Source organism: Prenolepis imparis, unplaced genomic scaffold, assembly GCF_030444845.1.
Source record: "Prenolepis imparis isolate NDT839.2.m4 unplaced genomic scaffold, iyPreImpa1.0 SCAF_13, whole genome shotgun sequence".
NCBI classification, from domain to species: Eukaryota; Metazoa; Arthropoda; class Insecta; order Hymenoptera; family Formicidae; genus Prenolepis; species Prenolepis imparis.
In genome coordinates this window covers 7929677-7957208 of record NW_028141171.1, presented here as the reverse complement: position 1 = coordinate 7957208, position 27532 = coordinate 7929677, and the positions used below count along the sequence as shown (strand labels likewise).

The 27532-nt window shown below is 40.8% G+C and overlaps 3 protein-coding genes across 5 annotated transcripts in view; 1 reads left to right on the top strand and 2 right to left on the bottom strand.

Annotated features, from left to right (window-relative positions):
- Positions 1-1196, bottom strand: part of LOC145944452 (apoptosis-resistant E3 ubiquitin protein ligase 1) — an 80923-nt gene extending 79727 nt beyond the window's left edge. The window contains exons 1-2 of the mRNA XM_083052779.1: positions 952-1196; positions 195-650 (exon numbers count right to left, since the gene is read on the bottom strand). The gene's annotated coding sequence lies outside the window, so the exon portion shown is untranslated. The remainder of the gene's footprint in view (positions 1-194; positions 651-951) is intronic.
- Positions 1197-2015: 819 nt separating this feature from the next.
- Fak (protein tyrosine kinase 2 Fak) overlaps positions 2016-27532 on the top strand; it is a 49569-nt gene continuing 24052 nt past the window's right edge. Inside the window, exon 1 of one of the 3 annotated variants that reach the window (XM_083053612.1) lies at positions 2016-3229. The gene's annotated coding sequence lies outside the window, so the exon portion shown is untranslated. Of the gene's footprint in view, positions 3230-14914; positions 15363-27532 lie in introns of those variants that run through there. The other 2 variants (XM_083053608.1, XM_083053610.1) reach the window with 2 other exon arrangements.
- Positions 5423-7631, bottom strand: LOC145944448 (uncharacterized). The gene is made up of 2 exons (XM_083052775.1): positions 7501-7631; positions 5423-7409 (listed from the first exon to the last, which is right to left on the bottom strand). The coding sequence occupies exons 1-2, from the start codon at positions 7561-7563 to the stop codon at positions 6480-6482; spliced, it is 993 nt and encodes a 330-aa protein (XP_082908901.1). The 5' UTR covers positions 7564-7631; the 3' UTR covers positions 5423-6479.

Sequence of the window (27532 nt, the reverse complement as noted above, 5' to 3'; positions counted from 1 at the left end):
AGATATATAAAAAAGCTGTATAAAAAAAATTATACACGCGTAACAATATCAAAGATGTGACTTTATTTCTATTTTTTTTTTTTTAAATCAAAATCAATAAAAAGTCTGACATCAGAGCGCAATCATCGTGATATTACGACAGAGTATGTGTGCGAGGATTTATAAATGTGTGCGCAATAAACAAATTCACTTACCATCTGGATACGGCGCTGCTATCAGCTAGTCGACCACCGGCGCCAACTTCCGATCGTAGCCTTGGACGATTCGTTTCCCCGAGCACTTGCACTCGCGAATGCAAACATGGAGGAAAATACTGTTTACGAGCGCGAATTAACGCGAGATAGTAATTAACACGATCGCCCGACACTTTTATTCGACACTCCCGGCATTCTTACTCGTACGCGATACGCTTTAAAAGAGAATAAAAGGGGAGAAACGCGGAACGCGACGTTAACTCGACTAATGACTAACTAGGCGTGAAACAATATGGCCGTCTGCTTGGTTGGTAAAGTATGTTACCAAGTTCGGCTTCCGACTTCACGCGGGCTAACTTACCGACGTGACTTTAGATTAATAAGATGCCCGACACTTTCACCTTCGCTTGCGAATTTGCAAAGTATGAACGTAGATACGTGTAGATATGTTCAAATCTGTGGAGAGACAAGAAAACATATGCAATAATGTTTATTTTCAGCACAATTATTATTTCGCGCTCATTTTATTAGGGTCTGAGCACAAAGTTTGTCGTAGTCGTTCCCGATAGAATCGTAAATGTAAGTCGGACATTTACGATTCTGTCGGAAACGACTGCGACAATCTTTGTGCTCAGACCCTTAATATGTTAATAATACGTTTAACGAGATGCTTGACACGGAATCCGGTCAATACTTAGTACACATTTTTCTGTCGCTTTAAATAAATATAATAATGAATAAATAATTCGACTCTCACATTTCGAGTATCTTCTTCTCCGGTCTCGGCGTACTCCGGATTCATCGCCGCCACCATTTTCTTGTCGGAGGCCAACCTCTGCGTCGGGAACCGTCCTCGTAGAGCAAGCTTCGAAATATTATGCGCTCGCCGAACCTCGGATAGCTAATAATGGCAACCACGAATACTGAGAATAGCAACGTAACAACGTAAAGACATTTCACGCTCGTACTTTCGCGGACCGAACCGGTGATGAGCGCGAACTTTGATTACAAACACGAACAATCGGAAGTGCACTAGAGAGCAGAGAGCAGCAGCATTCTAGATTGTGTTCGAAAATATATCCAGCTAGGGTGATTCGCTCGACCAATCAGAACAGAGAGATCCTCGGTCTCCCATTGGTCGGACAAATTCTGAACTTTGACGGACGGATTTCCGAACGCAACTCTGAAGTTTCTTCCGACATAATACGACGCCATTTACGAATCGCTTTTCAGTTATCCATTTGCAATTAAATAAATTTATTATTCTATTAATGAATCGATATGTCATACCTTTTCGTTACTTGATTCATCGTCGCGATATTTTTATCATCGTCGTTTATCGATATGATCGTGTAGGCTAATAATTGCTAATTAAAAGAATTTTATTATTAAAAGAATTATTTATATATTCTATATATAATAATTATTATATATTGAGTATTATATTATATATTATAATAATTAAGATAATTATATATAAAATAATTGTATTCCGCATGATATTATGTATAAAAGTACGATAATGAATGAAGCGCGACTCACGACCTTCATCTTGGTTGCGTCTCACTCTCACTGATGGGCGAATGACGAATGACGTGACGTAGCATGCGCCGCGCGCGCCGGCTGCCGGCGCCGGCAGCCGGCACCCCCACCCCACCCCCACTCCGTCGCCCCCCCTCCACATTCCTGCGCCACGCGGTGCGCGATAGAGCGCGGTACGACACTGTCATTTTGACCTTTGTGCGGCGACGGCTGAAAGGAATTTCCCCCACTCGTGCGTCAATGTTCGTGTGCGTGTATGTACTCGATATACATATTGTGATATTGTGCCATGATATACACATAATTATTACATATAAATTGAAACATCTTAGCTTCCGTTTTCGTTAGCGCTGGTTCGATTCCGGCATTTCTAATTTGTCGCGACAATTTGATTCGCGTACAGTACGAACACAGAATTCCGGAACACGGACTACAAGTCGGAAGTCGGAATCGGAACCTCTCTTCGCGCTGGTCGCTGGTCGTTCGTTTACGAAGTGTCGTTTGTATGATTATATCTCGAATTTTCGCTTTGTGGTGTAAATATATAAACGGGATAAAACATCGCGAGTGTCGAGGAATTAATTGATCTGCTGTGTGATTAGTGCTGTGAGTATTACGACGCCATATTACTGCCATATACTGTCGTAAGAATCGCTTGTCTCGTCCTTACAGCCGGAGTTACGATCTTGAATTATCGAGTATAAATATTGTTGGCGAATAAGCGTGTAGTATCGCGAATGTCGAAAAGTTTCGCGTTATATATATAAATACAATACATCGCGTCGATAGCGCGAGTGTGAGAATTTTACGACAAGGACTCTGCGTGATTCTAGTTGGAGATATTATTAAACTATTACTCAAATCATCGAGAATACAATTAAATCGTTAAAAGATAAGCATGTATCGGGAGTGCCGAGGAAAATATCGGCCGATCGTTTACGTATCGCGTTGATATTGTGTGAAAATTTCGTCGAGTGTGAAACTTTCCGCCATTTTGACATCGCGGGTCTTCTTCATTTGCGCGCGAAATATAAACGTTAGGCAGTCGGTTATCCTCGTGCGATAAGTAAATTTATGACGATTAGTACCTCGGACGGCCACCTGTCGGCGCCACGAATACGCCGGGCGCCAAAATGGCGCCGCCGCGCGAGCGTATTGACAGGTGCTTCGGCAGCATGGCGACCAGTGTTTACGACAACTGATCGCGGTCGATCGGATTCGCGCCGCGTTTCCGCGAGCGAGTGCCAAGACTCTGACTGTTCCTCGGTGTCGGTGGCGATCGCGCGTTTCTCTTCCGGGAACGACGACGCGCGTTCTTCCGCGTCGCGAGTGTTTGACAGATACAAAGTGCAAAGTAGTATCCCTCGACGGCGAAGTGAGCAAGTGGCTGGGGACTGCTCCAAGACATCAGGTGGTGGCGGCGGAGGAGGAATCGTTCGCTCGACACCTCGCGCTCGTCGCTCGCAGATTCCTCGAATACCATCGTCCTAAATGTGAGTACCATACAATCACAAATATCGTTTATTTGATAAATTTGAATTGACGCCGAGCGTCGTCTCGAGAGTTGCCGCCGTTATTCCGAGGTGCCGCGAATTTGACAGTAGAGAGAGAGAGAGAGAGAGAGAGAGAGAGAGAGAGAGAGAGAGAGAGAAAAAGAAAGAGACTGACAATGAGAAAAAGAGGAAGAGAAGGGCCATCTTTGTGGCCATCCTTCGATATCGGTCACACCGGTGAAAGAGAATAGCGATTACGCGTGCGGATCGTGTTACATAAAACACATAATCGAACGGATCGAATGTCACGGGATGACGTCGCGTCGTATAATTGTATTGAACGAGAGAGGATCATTTATATCTATGTATCGCGCGAGAATTGCGATTCTGCAGATTGTATTTCGAAAAACCACGCACGTGCCGATCTTGCCTTAAATTCGCGAAATTTCACTTGCAATCGTGCCTCAGATCGGCTGGAATAAGATTTATTCGTTGCGCAAACCGCGATCGAATCGTCATCTTTTAACTGCGCGATTACGATCTTTCGAGCGACTATTTTTTTAATGATTTTATTATCAATCTATTTGCATTTAATCAAATTTCATAGACACGCACATAATTTCTCGTGAAATTCTCCAAGAACAATGTCTACGAATTTAAATAATTTTTCATACCATATATTGCGAATTGAAGATATAAAGATTCCTTTGTAATATTTCCTTTTATTTATCTAGGAAATGAAAATTTTATTTTTCCTTCCATTTGTTACATTCACATTACGTTTTATTACACTATATTATTATCTCTTTAGATGTGCAATTTTTACTTTGACAAATTCGATGGCAAAATGTGCATCAAAATTTTTATAATTATTATAAAATGTTTATAATTATTATAAGCTTAATTCTACGTCGGATTTCTCTACGATGCGCTTATCAGAAATTTATCGAGAATCGTCGAGTAGAAGCAACCTCTCTCTCTTTCTCTCTTTCATTCGTACATTTTCTTATCTTATCATTATCTTTCACGGACAATAGAAAAAAAATCATTATTGATCAAACCGTGGAGGGGACGGTCGAATGCACGAATGCGAACTGCCGTGTCCGGCATAGTTTCAGCATCCGGGGAAGAATGGCTGTGCGCTGCTCTCGATATACGTAATTAAATTTATCGATCGCCGAGGGAGAGACGTCGCGGCGACACTCGAACACTGTGTGTGTTCGTCGATCCCTCTTCATTTTTTATCGCGCACGTTTTTTCTCCTTTTACGAGAATACACGCGTCAAGCTTAAAGAATGCTATTTTGGCAAAATATTCGCCATTAAGTGATTATATCGGATGATTGCGCAGAAATCTACCGCGCAGTCTTGCTCAGGTATTAAATTCTTTTTTCCAGAAACTTGAAAAATTCGCCTGTCTCTCTAGATCGATCGATTTAATTTTTGTTATAGCTTTTAAATTAAACTCGATTAAATTAAAATGTCGCGTACACGTGTGTATATGGTTGTCATAATTGATTATTTTTTTTCTAATGAGATATACATATACATTTAAAGTAAGTTGATCGAAAAATTGAGTTCGCACATGCGTGAATCGCATGAATACTCGAATACACAAGTACCTTGCTTTGCTTATCGAACGAACTTTCAAGCGAGTTGACCTCCAGATTGGGCTTCTGCCCCAATTGTTACATTGTCGCCGTCGCGCCGGCACTTGTACGGCTTTTATACTCGCAGTCAGAATATCTAACGCATTATGAAAACATTGAAGCTCTTTGAATCTTTTCTGTTAATAAATATTTAAGCGCGCTTTATCGTGCGGCTATTTATGCCTTTATTTATTATACGAAGGTGAACCGCGTAAAATGTATGAATATTTTCAATACTATCGATGATATGAAAAATATTTAAATTAAAATATATCAAAAGAAACAGCTTTCGAGTGTATAATACTATTTTTTCTATGAAGCTGGATGAAGAGATATAAATACAACGATTATAGTTATTCAAAATTACGGATAAACAGATGTAAAAACTTCAGTTGGCTGTTATAGAGTAGAAACATAAAAGAAAGTATATAAATATGTCCAAAAAATATATATATCCTTAAAATATTACAACTACTTTGCTTAATAAAATTGTTTCATTCATCAATATCTTTGAAAATATTCATTTTATCACGTCTCACTTTGTATCCTAGAATGATTGTAATATAGCACATTTTTTTAAAAATTAATTTGGTTAAAGATAGGGAAGATATAAGTCATAAATAATTTTCGGGGGGCGTTTGACAGCGTCAATATCGTATTAATCGCGATATTAGAATGCGAAACGTAGAGCGAACAAGTTTATTTCGTGTAACAACTCGCAAACTACAGATCATATTGCATTGTTATAGAATTCTATATCGTGCTTTAATAGACGATCACGTAATCCTCGCGTATCACCCGATCCTCGCATATAGACGCGATATTCTATAGTTGCGCACAAATTATTGGATGAACACGATCTACGTGATTATATAACTCAATACGCACATTCAATTCGCAATATATTCCTGTCATTCTCGAAAATGTTTGTTATATAATTGTCGACTATAATAAATCGCAAAACACTGGACATGAAGAAGCTTAACAGCGGAAAAATCGCTTACAATTAGATTTTATTCTGGTTGATCCGCGCGAAGGTCGTCAATCGTCGCGAATATCCGCGCGGCTGCTCTCTTAAGATTAATTATATTCCGCACTTGAAATGATCTATTGTGTTTTAACGGTCGTGTCACACGCTCCAACCTTGAATGTAAGTCGGGGGAATTGACCTCGAACCGGATCTGCAATTTTTTTTCTTCGGGGAAGGGTAATATGGAATTATATGAAAAGATAGATAGAACTTGCATGTCATGTTAAAAGTCCCCCACATACTTTGGGCTTAAACAAACTGCCAGACAAGTCCGCGCAAACATATTTTATAATTCGAGATATTCGTGATTCAATCATAACTCTGTATAAGTATATCATTTATTTTATTTATTTCTTCATTTATCCAACACTTTAACGCAAGCGACTTTATTAAAATATATATCATGTATTATTATTATATTTTTATATTTTTTTGCCCATACATTTCCAAGTCGACTGTTTAACGGACAAATATTGTATTTATTTCTCATATACACGAAGACATACATTATGTGAAAGTTTAAATTAATGTTAATCGAGATTTACTCGTAACATCACAATTTTCTCATATTTTTAATGTCGACGCGTGAATTTACCGTGCAAACGATTACCGATTTTATTATTGATCACATGTTTCTTACCAATAAGGGTCAGACTTCCAAGATTACCAGCCGATTTTGAGTCCAATTCTTCTTCGTAATTAATTGAACCGTCTGAAATGGAAGCTTCCACGATCGAAGCTTCTATTGTTGCTCCGTTTCGCTGTTTATACTCATCACTTTCAACGTCTTTATAATCCTCTTCATCGTTAACCTTTGTCTCGATATTTAGCTCGTTTTTAATCGTGTCCTCCTTCCGATTCGCATCCCTCGTATCATGCTCGAGATAAAATTCGCTTCTCGGAAGCTTCACGCAATTCTTACCGCGTAGCTTCTGCATCAAACTCGATCCATCGATTGATCTCCTACAGAGTCGGATATAATTTCCCTTTCTTTTTTCGACGCGATTATCGACGTAATTTTTTCTAGCCGTGTTCCTTGATCCGAGCGGTATATTCACATCGGCATGTTCCTTTAATGTATTTGCAATATCCGGGATATACAGATGAAAACCATTCGCATCCTTCGTACCTTCGTGTTTGGAAGCTCTCGTTAAGCTCTTAATTTGTTCCTCCGTCGAAAGACGCTCGTCCGATGATTCGTCGCTCGACCATTTCGCTTGATTCGCGAGCCGGACATTCGTCGAGATGCCTGCGTGATCGGGATATTTTTTCGACTTTACTTTAGCTTGAAAATCCACGTTGACTTTCGTCGCGTCGGAACTCATCATGGGTTTTAATATTTCCAACGGATATACAATAGAGCCACCATTCGAAAAGCTTTGCTCAGGTTCGACTTTCTCATTATTTTTGTAAGCCTTTTTTGGCAAATCAATATCACTGACGCCATCGTTCGATTGCTCGATTACAGTTGTCGCTACTTTTCCAAGATTGGAAGCTATGTTCTGAGAAAAATATACGAGCAAGTTTGCAGTGCGTTTATATCGAATAGCGCAATTTAAATTAAAAAAAAAAAAAAAAAAAAGAGAGACTCACCGGCACTGACGGTAACAGGTAGAGAAAGGTCGAGATGGGAAGAGCAAGACTGAGAGGGCCCATCTTTGTATCTCGATTCGATCAAGAGACGGATCGTTCGTCAGACGAACCAATCTCTATGTCGATTTCTTTATGTACCCCGAGAAACGATTTACTCTTCTCCGCACTGCGGTCACGCTTTTCTATCCGTTTCCTTTTTTTAATGACGCGTCACATGTAATTTCGTCCATTTACGACGCTTTGTCTGTACGAAAAATCATCTTTGCCATTTGACTTTGCTGCCGGCAGCAGCGATTGCTTTACTCGAAGGTCGCCTCTTATCGTAAAGTAAAACTTATTGATCGTAATTATTATTTATATTATTTTTTCATTACGGTTAATTATTTCAAATAAATTATCCTTTCTGCAAATCTGTTTTTATGATCCAGGTAATTAGGTAATTATATATCGAATCTCTTTCCCACACAAAGAATTTTAATAGCGTAAAAATTTTTTGTTCTATTAGAATTGGACGGGAAGAGGGGCTGTTATCTTTCTCAGTGCTAATTATCCACGCGATCGCGTAACGAAACGTCTTCACGATTCTCTCTCTCTCTCTCTCTCTCTCTCATAACGCGAAATAATTTATCGATTAATATTACCTTCCGATTCAACGATCTAGCCGGATTTTCAGCTATCGGCGAGTTAATGATGCGTGGTCTGAAAATTTATAGTGCGTATAATCGAAAGTTCATGTTCGATCTCATGTTTTCTGCCTTGATGTATATACTTATATCCTCTTGAATGCCGTATTACTATATCAAAAAGAAACATGTGTTATCGCGTGTCGGATATACATACACGTAGAGTGAATTATAGTTCAATATTATCATCATTATTCTTCATGTATTACCAATCAATCGGTATAATTTTTTTATATCAAATGCGTAAACGAGATAATTTTAAATCTGCTAATCTCTCTCATCCTTTATCTCATAATTTTCTTATCGCAAATATAACGAATAAAGCGTACAAACTGATTAAATATATAAATCAAGCTTGATGAGATTCTGGGCCGAGAGATATTAAATGATTTTATATAAACGTGAAAAATATTAATTTATCATTTTTGACAGTAATTTTTCACCTAATTCTTCAGATTACTCAAAGTACGCATAATGTATTGATTATTATAATTAACCAACTTATCAATGAAAATTAATTCGAGTCACAAAGAGTTAAAGAGAATAATATGCTATTGTATTTAATAATGCTCAAGGATACATGATATGGTAATCATTATAATATAACGCTTCTTTATCAGAACAACGAACACGGCAATGCGCCTACGCATGACGCCGTTTATAGCGATTCTCGTCGGTATTTCCGGTCACGCGATTGCTCGGACCTTAATTAATTGTCGCCGCGATCATCGGCAGATCAGGAAAGTTCGTCGCGTATATAAAATTCCTCTTTCGCTCTTCCCTTTTTCTGAATTTTTCCAGTTGATCGGTGGATTACGCAGATAACGAAGTAAGATAATGAATCATATAATCGTTTAACGCGTCCGTTATCTCGCCTCGAATCGCGGTCTCACATCTTCGTACCAGAAACCGGAAGTCACGGGGGCACGCATCATCACCCATTGTCACGGCTCACTGTTTGCGAGAAGCCCTAATCTTATCTAGCGGTCCTTCGCATCTATATAGTCGCGATAAGAGAAAAAATCCGTCGTTTTAAAAGTTCCCTCACCCTTTCCGCTCCGGATTTATTAATCGTCGCGCTCGCTTAAGCGTCGTAAAATAATTAAGGGCGGATACGAGGAATTTCTAACGGGAATTTCAAAGAAGTCTCAAGCCAAAAGACTCTTTGTTTCGAGCGAAAATAGACGAAATAGAAATGGGATTAAATTTTCTTTTATTCATGAAATTATTTCATTTCTTTGGACGTTCAAACAATGATATAACCCTTTTAAAATAGACAGATTGTATTTGATCTTATCGCATCGAAGCTCACGAAAGATGACAATTTGCGAATTGAGATAATTTAACAACTGAGCGTAACCGACGAAATTTCTATTCCGCGCAATTTCGCGATTACGCGATTAGCGCGACAAAGATGAGAACGACGACGACGACTCGCACGTTTCCGGTAGAAACAATTTGCCGCGTGCCTCGCGACGACTCGTTCGGATTACCAAGATGATATCAGTCATTTTACCACGGTAATTAACGCCACCGACCACATGGATGTGCGCGAGTAACCGAGAGCTCTGGTTTCCAATGAACGGACAAGATGCATATTGCAATTAAATGCTGCTATCATTAATCATCCAGATATAAACTGTCATGCAAGAAGAGGTGTATGCAAGTATGCATATCTGTGTGTGAGTGAATCTAATTTTCGATTTAAGATTTTAAAAATATATTTTCTCTCTTTTAAAAAATTCATTTATTTCCTCTATAAAAATTTAATTATACGCTTCCCGTTAGTTATTTTCTCTCTCCATTTGTCGATTAACATAACGATCATAATTATCTTCAAGTACGAAATAAATACAGAGAAAATATTTTAAAGAAATATATATAGAACGTACAATATATCGAATTGTATATAAAATTATAAATAGAATTTTACCCTTCTGTTAGGAATTATAGATCATTTAAAATGAAATTTAAGGATATCATTTCTTTGTTTGATGCAATAGAGTGTAGGGTATATAGAGAGAAAGAGAAAGAGATTGTGGGTAACGAAGAATATTTATTATGAATAAAAAATTGCAAGCTATTATAAATTCGAAACGGTAAATCGACCATCGATAATCTAATCAAGGAGCGATAATGGAAAGCTGCAACTGCTCTTCTGTCCTTGCCCTCGCCGTATGCTCGCGCGTCGCTTTACGAGACACGACTTTAAACGTTTGTCGAGGGAAAGGAAGGATTTACGATGGAAATAATTTCCGGCACGCTCTCTAAAGTTTATTCGGCAACCGTGCTGTTAACGGCCGCCTTCTCGTAAAATCCTCACTCTTTTCTTCCTCTCCTCGCGGTTCATTGACTTCGTTTACGAGAGAATCGCGTCCTCTCGTTTCCGACCTCTCGCCGCAATCATTTGCAATTATTCGCGCAATTGGCTTCAGAAATAATTAAACCTTCGTAAGGAATCCGCCAAAGATATTTAGCAATTATGCGTTTCAAATATACACGTTTTCAATCAAACGCGAGATAAATCGGATTTCATCGTGAAAATAAAAAAAATAGCTCGCCGCGAACGTTTATATCGTTTCTTCATTCGTTAACGACCTCGCGCGCGAGAAAATATTTAGACGAGAAACGCGCATCCTCTTTCGAAAATCGCCGACAGGCGAAACGAGGCGATTTCGAATCGGTTCGCTTCACACCCCGTTGTTCCTGCGGCCGCTTTTTCTGCGCGACCGATAATAAGCGGTCGCGCCAAATTGGCCGATCATTTCAGGTGAGTCTGCCTACGCGGACCTAGTAGTTAACATTCACCTTCGTCCGGTTATTATCCCGCGGGACGCGGTCACCTCCTGGATTCCCTTTCGTCCTATATAAGTTGCCTTTCGTTCCGCATCTCATCGAGAAGGATAAACACCGGCGGGCAAGTAGGATTATAACGAGGCCATTCAAAAATACGTTGCTTATTAGCTGTCACTTTAGACTTAGGACGGCGTTAAAAAGGATTCGCCCTCGTTAGAATCCTTTTCGGAGCATCCGAGCAATTGATAATGTTATTCTCGAACGATATATATATATATATTGATATATACTTTTGCTTCATATCATGCTCCCAAATTTTTTATTTGGCGACAAAAAATCTTTATAAAGATTTTTTTAAGCAGAAGTGTGTGTAAGTGCTTTTCCGACACGTGACGTCTCCATCTTTCTGTCGCTTTTCGCTGCTCGTCGTTCGCGTTTGCGGAAAAGGAAAAGAATGAGAGACGAGAGTGCAACGAGCCGTGTCTCGTTCGATTCCTCAGACATTTCAAGCCACTTATTACGCGCCGCGGTCTCTCGTTCCGTAGCGAAGATAGAAGATTTCCTTCTCGTTTCCCTTCCACACCTCCGCTCCTCCATTATGTCCCTTTACATCTCTCCCACGATGGTATGCTCTCTCACCCTGCTATTTTATCCGTCGTCTTGTACTCGCGCCTTTACACGCAGCTGCAATTGTAGAAACTTCAACCGGAGCAAGAAACTTCCACCACGCGGTCTCTTTTTCTTTCGCGCAAGATTGTATCTTGGAATCGCGGCTTCGTGTCGAAGTTATGCGTTTACACGAGTGATGATAGAAGTTTCCGTGGAGTAAAAATCTTGTCTTTATGTATTTTAGAAAGAAAGAGAGAGAGAGAGAGAGAGAGAGATTCTTTTCAGAGAGAGCGGTGAGTCCTCACAAGAGACAACTCGACTGTAACTTATATTTACGATAACGATAAAAATAACCGCGTTATTATCATGATTTATTATATTTATTCATTAGAGATTCTTGATGAATTTATAATTAGCGCCTGTTTTTTATTCTAATATAGATAATTTTATAAGGAAATCAATAAATCATTTTTTTAAAGATATTTTAATCTTTTCTCTTTTTTTATTAAGACTTTTTTCGCGCAGCTAGATAATTAATCTTTCTGTAAACAAGAATACCGCGTCTGTCTCATTCATTTCGATCGTACCTTCCGGCTAGTGAGGTCTGTGTTTGCTTAGATCTCTCTCTCTCCGCCTCACCGGTGTGCATATCCCATTAGCTGTCGTAACTAGCGCGAGGAACGACTAGTCCACTTGACCTTATCCGCTGGGTTCAACGCTTTCCATATTATCAGGAACATCCTTTTCAAAACGTCGCGTCTGCAAATTGGCATAAGTGCTCGAGCGACAATATATCCTCCTTCGTTCTGTCTTCGTTCCTTCTCGCTCTCTCCGTCCATCTTCTTCAATTTCTTTTCCTCGTCTCGTCGCGGCTCAATCCGTCGTGGGTGGTGGATGATTCAACTCCGCGAGTACTGTTACGTTCGGTGAAGAACGAAGCTTTGTTCTTCAGGTATAGTTTGTAACGAGGTAAAGTAGGGGTAGGATCAGCTGATCGGATTAGAGAACGCGTAAGAGATTTAAAAGTTTATAAATTATTTTTTTTTTTAAATTAATTATATAAAAATTTATAAAACAAAAGAAAAACGAACGATATATGGTCGATAAGATGTATAATTCTTGACACTCTTCGAATTATCTTGCGATAAATAAACGCATACATTTTTTTTCTCTGTAATTAGTGGCTCTTCCTGTTTTGCATGAAATTCATTAAAGATGATGTATGACGGCAATTAGATAATAATGTCGAGAGAGCGCATTAAGACCCCGGTTCTCTCTTATGGTATTGACCTTTCCGCGCGCACGTGCTTCCGTGGGCCTTAAAATAGACGAAGTTGAGTGGCGACAAATAAGATCGGCTACGCGTGCACAAGAGAACGAGGTTAAGTCGACCCTTCAATAAATTCCTGGAAGACCTAGCATAATTAATTTCGCCGCGGCTTCGTGTCATCGTTAATCATTCTTCAATCCGAGGACGTCAAGTTAGTATTAGAGATCGTACGAGCGTTTCCAAAATACTTTCGTTACCGAGAAGACGTGATCCAAATTAATTAATTATCCGGCGGAATTACATCGTCGGAGTACTGATGTTGTGTTTTTGGCAAAAGAATGTTGTTGCCTCGAAGATGGAGAAATAAAAAAATATCATATACATAGATGGGGCGTTTTAAATTACTCTTCGAGCGCTCTCGCATCCACCGAGGTATCCTAGATGAAAGTGATAGACTTACAGCTCGATCCCACGTGCGACAGCGAATAGATAATAAAAGTTGGTTGGGACCTTCGCCACAGAATAATAGACTGTTAACCAAGTCGCGCGCTCGCGCTTACAATTTACATTGCTGATCCAGTCACCGGATCGAGACGGTCGCCACGTCGACTCCGAACAGCTGTGTCGACATGAACCGCAAACAGGAGCTTTTCCGTGTGAGATGCACCGCAGTTACAGTCGGGACGGGAGGCGAGCAGAGGAGCGAAAAAATGCGATATCGCAACTTTCCTTTACTTTCTATCGATCTCGTGCTTTTGTCAACGAATTCCGCCACTCTTTCCGCTCGGTTAGATAGAGAAAAGTTTCGAGTTTTTATATTTTTCGGCTGAAATGTTCTAAAAATAAGCTAAGAGCAATGCGTAGTTTTCGACGCGATAACATTTGCCCTCAACTTTTGAGCTTAAAGTTTTCTACTTTTCTTCGCGTCTATTATTTTTTCACAATGAATAAGACGAGATCGAAATGACGAGTTAGTGATAATTTAGCTGTCACGTTTCCACAGCGATGCATCGAAGAATACACGGAGTTTCTCGAGTTTCTCTACTCCCCCTGATTGAGTCACCGGTGTACATGATCCAATCTAAATAAGAGTCGCATTACGCGCGATCGTTTCTACGTTTACGTCATCATTGTTTTTACGCTGTACTAGATATTGATCGGTCTAAACGACACATCTCATTCGACATTTGTTTGAATTTCCGTTTTTCACGTACACATTTTCGATCACAATGAACGCGATCAATCGTCCTTCATGATTTTTTTTTTGACAACGCATTGTCACATGAATCAAATTCGCGAGTTTAGGGTTTAGTTTCTTTTGTTGCCTCGATGTTTTTTATCCTAAAATATTTCGGGGAGTAAATTATCGTTCATGTTTCATTCCCAGTTATTTTTTCTGCAAAGATAGGATTGTACATTCCTTACATCACTTGTCCTGTAATTCATAAAAGTTGCACGCCAAGAGAAAACAAAAGAGAAAAAAGAGAAAGAGAGATAGTTCGGTCACTCGGTTTTTTTTATATTTTTTTTAGAACGATATAAAACTGAGGATTTTCGTAAAATCCAACTTTTCGCACAATATTGTACTAAAGATGTCTTTGAGGATATGACACTAATTCTTGTCTCTTGGTCGACATTATTATTTAATCCCGTGGATTTCCTCCAGGGAATCGAACCCGCCATCCTTATTTTTCTCGAATCACTGCGGTGAGTGGACGTAGTCTCCCTCTCGTTATTTCTCTTGATAGAAACGAACGAGAGAAACTTTCAATATACCAAGGAAAAAGCGATAAACACGAACATAAGCAAAATTAAAGGAAGGTGAATGAATAGCGAGATCACTTTTCTATTATCTTCGAGGCTGCAAAATGAGAACATCACCCCACAAAAGAGAACACGTTAAGAGAATGCTGGAAGGATTAAAAGTTAGCTAGGCGGGAGAACGAAGGAGGCGCGTCGGGAGAAAGAAAAGAGGAAGAATAAGAATTGATTTATTCATTTAAAGAGAAGGGAGAGGCAGATAAGCGCTGATAGAGTGACGAGGACGGTAAAGCGCAAGGACGGAGAGTAGTACAAGCGGCGAGGAAAGAGAGGGACAAAAAGAATTAGAGAGAAAGAGAGAGAAGTTGCGGTGCAATGAGTGCGAGGAGAACGAAGGCAGGCGGAGTGCGTGAGCGCGAGAAGTGCGTATGTGAGGGACACACGGTAGCTTCTCGTAGCGAAGACAGTCGCTGTTCCGCCGCAAGGCTGCTCGCATCGTGTGCCGGAAGAAGAGTCCACCCACACATCCCTTTCCTTCCTCCTCCTCGTGTGTGCCTCTTTTTTTTACGTCGCGTGTACCCCCTCTTCTTCCGCATTCGAATATCGATTCGCGCTGAAAAAAATAGCGTGCGTCTCTTTTATTCATTTTTTTTTATACAAGACCAGTGTTCCTGCTGTGTGCCTCTGTGAACCAACGATTTAACGCGAAGATGACTTGACGCTTATGCTTGAAAAGGTGAAAGGTAGTCGCGAGATAGAATCGATGTTGAATTGTTGGTTGGAATCTAGATTTTTAGTTGCATCCTACGCGAGAATCGATATAAAATTTAAAGCTTATAATTAAAGGGGGGAGGAAAGGATGATAATTTACGACTTTTACGAAAGATGGGAAGTTGTAGGATCTTTATCGCCGACCAAATGTGATTGGAGAGAGTCCAAGTTTTTAATTATCCGAGTTTTTCCGCCGAACGAGTTTCCGCCCTTCGAGTACCTCGCAGTCAATAACAGTCTCGAAGATCGTGGGTTAGGCAAAAGTTTTGGGACCCCGTCGAGTTGGGAATTTTATCGAAACGCGAGCGAGAGCTGGCGAAAGAAACGTCGTCGTCGTCGGAGAAATTAATGGGACATCCGCGGAGTTAAAAGCACGGCGCCGGCCAAGAGAGTCGCGTGATGGGTTTAAACGTGTGTATATAGTTGTTGGAGTTTCACGAGTTCTCGCTCCAAAAATAATCGTAGTATTTTTACCATCGCTTCATGTTAACTTCGCTGCCGCGAGCGAGCGCACACAAAGTGGCGCACACAAAGTGGCGTTAATTTCGGCGTCAAGTATCGTCGCAACAACCTCGGAACAACCACGTCAATTCAAAAGAGAGCCGCGTGTATTTAATAACGCACTCGAGGGAAATTACTGCCATTCGATCGATGATGCGATCTCACCGATAATTGTAACTCGTATACTTTTATTTCGCCGTGTGATGAATCACGAGAGATCATTTCTCGCCCGAGGTGTCCATCGACACTGCGAGACATAAACATGATTTGACTCGCAAACGCGAAAGAGCGCCAATCATGTTTACGTTTTTACTCGCGATGCATCAGCACTCGATATGCGTTAAGAAAATCGTCATTCTTGTCTTTGCGTCATTTTTATTTCACGCGTTGTGCGTCATAGACGCTTCATACGTAATTAGAAAATTATGCCTTATATCATTCGCGTATTTCCACATAAATTACAGCTTATAATATAATTTGACAGATATAAAAGAAAATTGATTCAAACAATCATCGTTATTAAAGTTTCAATAGACTTTTTTTTACAAAGAATTATATAATAAAAAATTTTTTAAATCTGCCATAAAATAATTTAGTAAGAATGGGACATTCCGTATAATTTCGATTTCGACCCTCGACGCCAGCACTTCTAATTACGTTTTCCTGCTGCAACGCGCTATCTGCGGTCTCATCGTTCCTTTGAGCGACCTTTCGTAGCCGCGTTACGTCGACAATGTCGCGTTACACCCACGAGCTTCTACAAGCATCACAATTGCCGTCTTAAAGTCCGATCGTGTCTTGCCGCTTTCGACATTGCGACTTCCAAACAGCTAACGGGAATTCGAGGCACGGTCAGATCTTGGCGCGATCGATTGATTCGACTTTGATTGAATGAAACGCGATTTATATCGCAATACACACTGTCACCCCTGTCCTTCCTTCCGTACCTCCTGTCCATCTCTAATCGATAATGTTGTTTTTCAAGTGTTTTCGTCAGGAATTTATTTAGACAGGAATTCAGATCGTAATTATTATATTTAAACGAAATGAAATTCATTAAGATAATTTAATAATCGGCTAATAACTGGGCGAGTATCGGGCAACGTCTAGTCTAATTCCGGCTAATGACCGGATCGAAAAAAAAATAAAATCAACGAGACTGTCTGCCAAATTGATTATTTTACTGCTGGACTCCCGATTATTCTTATCTGAACGTTCACTGACGCATGAGCGGGAGATAGAAAAATGAGCGTGCGTTTCAAGCTCCTCCTGGAACAGCACCGCAGGCAGTTTACAATTATTGGCACTTCTCCGATGTGTAAACTTGGAACCGCGGAGCCGGAGATGCCCGAGGGAGATGACGGGATTTGCGCTCCGACTAACACACTAATCGACTCATCTTTCGGCTTCTTCCCGGTCGCCCCACAATCGAGACGTGACATTTCCCCGACCGTACATTTCCATACATCATGAATATGACGTTATCGCGATAATCGATATCCCATCTTTCGCCCCCGGTCAATTTGATTAATATCTGGGATTGGAACGCGTATAATTATACTATAATTATCCCGAATCTATATCGAATCGCGAGTCGCGGAAGGAAGGCATGCCGTATAATTAGTATACGAAATGTTCCATTTGACAGCCCATTTGGCAGAAAATTTAGACAAATTTCTTCTACTGATTTGTAAATTCATTCTTTTTGTTTCCTTCAAATTTATTCACCCGACGCACGGAATTCTATCCCGGAAATTTAACGGGAAACACTTCGCGGTCAGCCTTATCTTTTTCCGCGCCGCGTTGAAACGTATCAGAAGCGTTGGAAATGTCAGATTTTTTTTCCTGAATAACGACGCGACGGCGCGGGTCAAGAGTAGTCGACGAGCGAATTGACCAAGTGGGATAATTGCGCTGTTAGACACGTTCGATCGGCTGCTGCGGCTGCTGCTGTTGCAGGTGAATGAATCCCGACTCTCACGTTCTCTCCTCTTTAGTCTGTCCATCGACCCTAACTAGCTATTTATATACACGAGTCGTTCGCGTCTGTGAGATCGTGTGCCTATACTGGCGGTATCTATACGTTTATAGGACATATACATACGTATACATACACGCACTCTTGCGTGTGCACGCACATCGTTGTTGCCTCCGCGATACACCGAGCGTTTATATACGTGTCGAGTCGCTCTCGTCCTGTATACGCGTCCCTCCTGCTTATATCGCGCTCAATTATAAGCATTCTAGATATCAAAATGCCAAACGCTCGCGCGAGAGAACATGAATATATATAAATCGCTTCCTGTATAGGAAAGCCACAACCGTTGTTATCATCGCTTTCGAATGAACGTGGACGACTGTGGCGATCGCGGTGACGTCCACTCGGAGGACACGAATTGTTATCGGTATGCGTGAAAATATGGATATTACGCGGCACTTTATAACGTCACGTCACGTGATCTTCCGTTCGATGCAAGATAAAGACGCTCCATCGTTTCTGTAAATTCTTTTACAATTATATATATGTGATTTGTAATTGTCATCAAACTCCTATATTATAAATTTTTGCCTTCAAATGTGGATGAAATATCATACTTTTACGTGCAGCTTACTGCTACGATAAACTTGATCGATTTATAGATATCTTTGCCTAACGTCACGTGAATTGAATATCAAGTTTGTTAAGCGCCGATGGACATGCTTCTTTCCGGGCGGAAATAGGAACGATGCCTGGCTGCGTTCAGACTCGTTTGTCATTACATTGTTCGTCGACCTCGTGTTCGTTTCGAACTACATGGCTGTATCTTTCCCCTGTATCCTAGCTTCATGCGTTGAGACACGCAACGGGGCGCACTGAAGAGTGCATGATATTATCGATATTGTATACGGGAGAAGAGAAAGAGAGTGAGAGCGAGAGAGAGAAGGAAGAGAAAGGGGTCATATGTCGTTGTAACACGAATCTCGACATAGTGTCTACTAATAATGCGGGTGTGTGAAGTTGGCACCCCTATGTTATGCTATCATAGTTCTGTTAAGAGTTCTGAGTTATTTAGAACCATAGGAAGAATTTCTTGATAATTTTTAGAAATAGTTCCGGTCATTACGATAACGAAAATCAGTTTCAAAAAATAGGCCAACTTCACATTTTTTTACACATCGAGTTCTAATAGTCTTGTGAGCAGAGTTTTAAGGTTCTTTTAAATAGTTATATAGTTCCTGATTATTTTTTGAAAGAGTTCTGCAATTTTTAGATAAAAAACGTACCTTCAATATCGAAGATATTTTAGAAGTATCTTCGATATTGAAAGTATGTTTTTTTATCTCTATAAAAATTGCAAAACTCTTTCAAAAAATAATCAGGAACTATGTAACTATTAAACAATTTAAATTTACTCACCTCACGGTTGCTCCTTTGTTGCCCGACGCCTCCTCGGGCCTCCTTCTCGTACAAGTTTCAAAACACTTGCACTCGCGTTATTTTTTTTCGTTCGCGACGCGCGGGTTTTAGCTACCACAATCTTCGACGCGTTTCGGTAAAACGCGAGACTCGCGAGAGCTTATTCGCGCTCGCGAATAAAACCGAAGCTCCATTTTCGCGTGGCCGCTTTTTCCAAGACCCACTTTTCGCAGGGGCTTATCGAACGAAGATGATGAAGAGAGCGACTTGGCCGCGACGATTGATCTCGTCGGCCGTGAATCTCGCTCAATATATTCGTCTCGCTTGCGTCCTTCGGCGACTTCAGTGCGTCGCGGCCAAGTCGCTCTCTTGATCATCTTTGTTCGATAAGCCCCTGCGAAAAGTGGGTCTTGGAAAAAGCGGCGACGCGAAAATGGAGCTTCGGTTTTATTCGCGCGAATAAGCTCTCGCGAGTCTCGCGTTTTATCGAAACGCGTCGAAGATTGTGATAGCTAAAATCCGGGCGTCGCCGCGCGTCGCGAACGAAAAAAAGTAACGCGAGTGCAAGTGTTTTGAAACTTCTACGAGGAGGAGGCCCGTGGAGGCATCGATTGGCGATTGCGTAATCGTCAATTGATCGCATCGAGCCATTATATATTATCGAGCAGGTAAAAAAGCAGCTGGCATACATCTACAGTTAAGTAACATCACAAACGAATATGCGTTTGAGTTGTACTTTGACGTGTGATATAGAGGATGTAAAATGTAGGACCGACTATATACGCCTTTCTTCGCAGAGTCTTGCTGCTCTGTTTCTCGCGTTCTATATCTGTAGCGAAAAGGAGCAAAGAACGACGAGCTCGGGAAATGTGGATTTGACGGAGAAGCCGCCGCGATAAACGCGAAATTGTATGCGTATATTAATGACTCGTTGGTTGGAAACGCGTTAATGATCAATTCTCCCCTCTTCGTGTTCCTCCCCCGTGTTCTCGCATCGAGAACGAAATTTCATTTTAGACACGTGCATTTCCGGAAATGATTCCGTCTTCACGATTTTCTATTTACATGTTAACAACCTAGGCCCATATTCTGGATCTTCTTTTATCGATAAAAGCGCTTTTAAGCTTCTGTTACAGAAACTATATGCTTATAAAAGCGCTTTTATCGATAAAAGAAGATCCAGAATATGGACCCTAGACTCTAGGGGAAAGACGCATTTATTTCGCTAAAAAAATCAATTGCAATCAACCCTCTTTCCGGCCCACCTCTCGAGATTAGGGTGCGCAATGTGCACCCGCGGATATTATGGCGATACGCGTCGGATGGAAGTGGAATTTAAACTGTAATCTCCGTGTTCCGCACATCTCCCCCTTTTCTCCGGTCTAAATTCGTCTGTTGCAAAAAGGAGCAAGCGGCCGCGATGCGCCCGCCGTAAGAGAAACGCGGATTTAATGCGGAGAACAGTAGACTGATAGCTAAAATCGCTCTCGTTGCCGACTTCGATATGACTTTAATTACGAGCGCGAGAAAAAATTCAATTGTTTATTCCGCCGCTTACGGAAAAACTCGTGGGCGAGGAAGAGCTTCGTTCCGGCTTTGATGCGAGTTATTTTTGCGCGAAATTAGTATCTGGTCAATGTTCAATGTTAAAAAAGAGAAATGTCTTTCCTACACGGGCTGCGACAGCTTTATCCGAGACTTAGGCTGATCGTACGACGACTTAGCATTTTCTTTGATGTTAGCTATTTTCGTTCAGACTCTCTCGCGCGCGACACGTTGCGAGATGCTTCTTCCATTAGTCTGGATGCGTTTATCTGGACATGAGCGCGAGACGCAGGATTATAAAGTATATATTATAATTTGAGCGCACGCATACAGGATGTAGATCTAGTTCTTTCTCTCTCTCTTCGTCTTTTTTCTACATTCCGCTGTTATCCTCGTCTTCCCGAGACGGATGCAATCGGCGATGAACAAAAAAAAACTATGCGGGAGTTAGTACGTAAATGGTTAACGAAGTTACTGCGCGATGTGGGAAGAAGCGCACGCATATACTCGTAATTATTTTAATCTGGAAATACGGCGTGCGAGAGAAATAAAACATCGGGGGGTTCCACATAGTGATTCTACTTCGATGCTGTCGGGATAATCTGGTTTTCTCTGGATAGAGCTGTGTAGTATCGAACGGTCACAAGTCCGGTAATTAAAATGTAAAAGGATTTCCGCGAAGATGAACGATTAACGAATATATAAGCGTCGCGTAGCTTTTAATTATTTCAGTCCAGACGTCGTAACGAAGCAGAGCCATTCTCTTCATCCGGTACATAAGTCGGATATAAAAGTCCGCACGCACATAATTACATGTAATTCCAATTAGCCTCGTCGTTATCCGAGAGAATTTAATTTAATATTTCTTTTAACCCTAACGTGGGATCTACATTCTACCTATAAACCTCAATTTACTTTAAAAATTGGAAAATACCGATTCCTTATCGAATATAAATAAAGCTCGCGCGCGTGCGGATGAAATTGAATTTCGATACATTTCAGAATTAATCATAATTATTTAGATACGAGAGACAGTCGTTACGTCACGTCATCCATTCGGAAGCATCGTCTCTCGTGTCGGTGTTACGTGAATTACGGTGAACGCGTAGGCGATGCAATTTACCGGAGTGGCGATGCTCGATCGAGCGGCGACGAAAATTCGTGGCACGTGACGTGCGGAAAGTGCTTTGCTGAAAATCGCGTGCGTGCGTGTCGTGCATCGCGCATTTTGACAATCAGCGAGAGGAACGGCGACCGGCTCTCTCATTGTCATGCGTTCATTGCGCGCTATCGTATCTCGGGGCGCGGTTGTATAAGTGCGGTTCGATGAACTTGGAGATACTTTTGTATCCCGCGGACGGATTGATTTATCGCGCGCTCCACGCTTATTTTTTAGGATGCCGATGAGAACAACGAGCCGCTTCTCTTTAACGCAACGCAGAAGCGTGTTATCGGCAATGGGACTCTTTTCTCTTTCTCTCTTGCGATTTCGCGGCGAAATTCCTCGGCGTTTTTTTCAATTCGCGAAAAAACGAGCAATGTATGACGCGGTTGAATAAACCTACAATATTAAGTGTAAAGATGTAATCTTATTTTTTTTTTACATATGTGAATTTATTAAATTTCAATCGTATTTAATTCACGAGTTATAGAACGATAAGGCGCATCCTACTTATCGCTTGTCGTTGACATTTTATTGCCCACTTAGATGATTGTTAATGTACACGCGCTACTAGGAAAACCGTGACTGTGACTAGTTTAGTTGTACATCGTGTGTAACAGATTCCTCATTATTATTTATTCAAACGAGTCTATAAATTTCTCGACAGGCATTTTTCTCCTATAGAACACGACGACATAAATACGACACGACGAGTGAGCATTAAAATTCAAGCTCTCTTTCCGGAATGTTTGCGCGAGTTATGCAATCATCGATTGACAATCATCGCGTTAATCATCGCGTTACGTATCAGATAAATCCGCTCGATAAACGACGTGGCTTTATCGCTGTCGAATCACTCGTAAATTCTTATACGTTTTCATAACGCGCTCGTATATTATCGATCATATATGATCACATCGGTGCATATGTTAATTGCCCAAATTGAATTTATCGCGCTCGAAATTTTCGACGGAAAATTAACGGCACTGCGACGAGCGAAGCATCCAGAGAAATTCATTTGCCAATTAGCAATTTATATTAAACATCGGGTGCAGCGACTTTTCCCCAGACTTGATATTCATATTGCATAAACCTCACCGTCGTACCATCTGCAGCATCTCTGCAGTATCTCTCATTTCTCGCGAGATTTCTCTTCCACGTTCTCTTGACACCTTCATAGAATTGTATATATTTATCGTTACACGTAGTTAAATTATTGTTTTATTTTACCTTCAAAAAGATATCAACTGCGTCGATATATCAGTTTTGTAACGCAGTCTTCAGCAAGATATTCCTTTAACATTTTACACGAAATTAATTAGTATCATTTCTGATAAAGATTCGATTTGGAAGGTTCATCGAACTTAACTTGAGAAAGGTCGAACTTGAGCGAGTTTCATAATAAATTTTACATTGATGAAATGCTTCTTTGGCCAATGTGTCGTGCTTTGCATATTAATACGGTTTACGAGGCGATAATCAGCTCTGCAACGCGACTGGCAGGAAAGGCTTTAGCGATAAGTCGTGCCATGAATCGGCACGAGAGAGTGTAGAATCGCAGTCGCGGACATTGTCACGACGATAGACCGGATGGCGTGCGTGCAACCATGCTTGCTTGGTACACTCGAAGTTCAAGGACGTAGTTGCGCGGGAAATTGCAGAAAAACCACGATAAAGTGCGGTAGATAGGAAAAATCACGCAAACCAGCGATCAACATGCCGCGGAATTACGCGTGGTTTATTCTAATGAATAATTATTATAAGAGAGTTGTAACACGTGGCAAAACGTAGAAAACTTTTGCGGAGATAAAATTAAATTAAAATTGTTTTCTATTAAAGATAAAATAAAATTTTTATTAAAATAAATTGGAGAATATTTTATATTTATACAAAATTTTACAAAAATATCCAGATAAAAGGTCGTTTAATTAAATTCTCTTAAGTCTTTAATTATAGGTGACATATACAGATTGACGAAGTAAATTGCATTACATTGCATTCTATTCGGCCAATCAGGCTTTTTCACGGTGTTGTCGATCGTGCGTTATTTTCCTTTTCTTCTCGTAGAGTCCGCAGCACCTTCGGACGTGCAAATGGTCCAGAACAATGACACGAGGGTGAACCGCAGATCGATAACTCGATATTCGCACAGTCCCCTCGGCACGAGCGAGCGAGACGAGAGAGGAGATAAATAGTCGCGAGGTAGGGAACACGCGTCGTCCGGTGAAGGGGGGAGGAGATCCTTGTGCCACCGGGCGATTTGCATCCGAGGGCACACGCATGAGAGAGTTTCCCCTTTTCGTTACATAGGGCACGTATCAAGGGGGGTACATCTCGTGCCACGGAGGGTCGAAGCTCGAGGGTCGAACTCGATGATGTTTCTCCCGGAAGCTTACCTCAAGTCCTCTTCGTAGCGCTCGAATTAAATATTATCTCGCCGTGGGAAGAACTCGAATGATTCGGGAAAGTGAGAATTCGATAGAAACCGCTTTTGGGTTTGAACATTTTTCGAAATTCTCTCTGTAATTTATTATCAGAGAAATATGCTTTTGAAATGAGATACGATAAATCTGTATGTAATAGCTCGTTTATAACGTGACAAGGAAATGTCGGAATTAATTCCATTTTCATTCGCGTTAACGTCATTATGCGCGGTTCGGAAATTAATTAATCTGTTAATTAATTCGTAGATTAATTAAGTCAATTTCCGCGTATTGATTCGTTGCGCTACTATATATAGTCGAAGTCGCGAACTTCGCGGAAAACCGAGGCATGCGACCCCGATGAGCGTCCCCGCGGTGCCATTTTTCTTTTTCGGTATTATCCCGAATCCATGGCGTACAAAAACGACGACGGCCGTTGAAGATTACGCACGTGCCGGGAATTCAATTCCGGGAAGGTCGGTCGGAATCGAACACTCGGAACACTATTACGAATTCCATGTCGTCGTCCCTTTCCATCGCGTCCATCGTTGTTCGACGAAAACTTCGATGGAAGTTTCATCTCGAATTAGCCGTGAAGAGAAGTGTGACTTCGTGCAAAGGTATGCAGAGAAAAGACGATCTCTCTCTTCTCGGAACGAAGTTGCCCTTTTCCGCCCTTCCGCCGTCATCCTTTTACGATCGTCACGTTGCCCGATGACCCTCCGTCATTTTTAACACCGTTACTTGTCGTAGAAGAAATATGCATGAATCACATGAAGCACACGCGAGCTGTTATAATCTAATTTAATTTATTGAAGTGGAGAGAGAGCTGTACGGGACTTTGTTCTCTGTGACTTTGTACAGAAGAATCCGGGAGATTTCTTTTCTCGGAATGAAGTTTATATACCCTTCTTTTCTCTGTCGTCCTTTTACTTACCGTCGTGTTTAGTAATATTTCACCATCTTCGAAACCGTTACATCCTGAAGAGATATACACGTGAATCACGCACGCGGGCTAATACAATCTACTTTCTTTTATCGAACTAGCCATAGAACTTCTTCTCATTGACTGCGTACAAAAGAATGCGAGAGATTTCTTTTCTCGAAATGAAAATCGTTTCCTCGAAGTTCGCTGCCTCTTCTCCATGATCCCTTGAAAGCTTTATGTCGAAAAGAGACGTAAGTCGAAGAATCATGAAGATGAAATCTAATTCTTTAATTTGTGCAATATTAAAATAGATTTAAAATAATTTAAAATGATATATATGAAATATTATATTCCAGAAATATAATTTTCAGAAAGGAGATGTAAAATCTTGGTCAAAAGTATAGAGCCTTTAATATACATACAAAGATTCAAAGCTTGCATTGTAAATCTCCGAACACAGACTGTGGCTCGACTTATCAGTATCGATTATGGTATGCGGCATCGCGTACTTTTGACCCCAACTGTATTCGTATTTGGAACGACTTTAATTTATTCAAAAGCTGAATAATCGTATTCCGCTGTCGCGAAAGACACCGTAATTCGCCGTGCATTAATTATTAACGTGGAGGAAACGGTGAGTAGAGAGAGAGAGAGACGTCATAACGTTGGAAATATCCTTTTGTGAAATATATTTTCGCGCGCGGTCCAGTGAACTCTAGTTGCTGACTCTATTTTCGGACACGACCCCGTCATCAGTTTTCCAATGAAATCGACTCGCGCGCCGGATGACCGGATCGATGGATTGCATTGAAAACGATACGTGGCGCATCCGTCCGCGCCCGGTATACAAATATAATCCGTATAATCGCATAGTTACAAATGACACTTGAGTCGGCAGATGTCGGACAGGTATATGCAAATGTCCCGGAACGGTCAGATACGCGTCTCTCCCTCATAACGTCCATCGGTCGCGACGGATATCGCAGTTGTACTTACCCAGGAAGCAGCAGGAGGGGTTGACATGTGCGTGTGCGTATCTATATATGTGTGTGCGCGTACGTCCGAACGGGGCTGCGACCATCTACCCGGTAGAGTCGGAGGGGTTGATGGTTAGCCGGCCAGCCGGCGACTCTCCAGGGCTGCATCCACTCTGCGAGATTTTGCGCGATAAAATATCTCGTCGCGAACGACGAATCTTCTCTCGTTTAATAGAATAGAGGATAAAATAACGCTTTATTATTCTCTGGATTAAGATCTTTAAGAATGACAAATTGCACTATCACTCTTTACTGTATTACTGCTACGTAGAATTATGAAATGTAAAGAATCAAATATATGAATCTGCATAGTCGAGTCGAAATATATGAATCTCCATAGACGAATCTGCAAATATGAAGGTGCAGTCTCAAATAAGAACGTGTGATAATCGAGATAGAGATATCTGTGTAAAAGATAGAGGCATAATATATAAAGTAGAGCGAAATAAGTGTGCGTATCTCTTTAAAAAACACGATTTTATCAGGACATTAATTAGTCTCTACGTAGAGCAACCACTTTCAGGGAGTGTTACATCAAATTAACTTAATAAATCAATTTAGTAAACCACATAACGCATGTACAGTCCATTGGGAATCCATTACGGACTACTCTGCGGGATCATTGGGGCGTATGCCTCCGCGTTTAGGGATGAATTTACGGCAAAATTATTCCACCTTCTTTAGTTTAAATTATCTATGTATTTTTCACAGCGTTAAAGATTTTTCTCTTTCTCTATTTCGATTTTATTCAGAACGAATTTATTTTTGCTCTCTAAATTGCGAAATAATTTTAGAACGTCGTCGATGTGCGAAATCGATCGAAACTCGTCCGATTGTGATGCAAAAGTCGCTTTATTTTATTTTTAGAATGAAAATTGAATGATAAATTCAAGCGCGTTTTGCTATGGACACATCTCTTCACTAGTACCTGAATAAATAATCATTACGAATTGTGGAAAATGTGGCAACCGAAATGTTATACGCGTATTTGCAGACAGGCTTTCGCGATATTGCGACCCCAGCTTAATGCCGACTGTCTTTGCCAAGTTAATTAAATTAATATTATAATAAGTAACGTCAGAGTTTGCGTGCACGGTATACCTGTGGGAATTTTGTTGGCAAAATCCTGTACATACACAGGCTGCGCCA

Excerpts from the sequence above, each read along its gene's own strand:
- LOC145944448 (XM_083052775.1), bottom strand. The coding sequence starts at position 7,563 with ATGGGCCCTCTCAGTCTTGCTCTTCCCATCTCGACCTTTCTCTACCTG. Across the intron at positions 7,410-7,500 it reads ACCTGTTACCGTCAGTGCCG|AACATAGCTTCCAATCTTGG; the intron begins GTGAGTCTCTCT and ends TATTTTTCTCAG.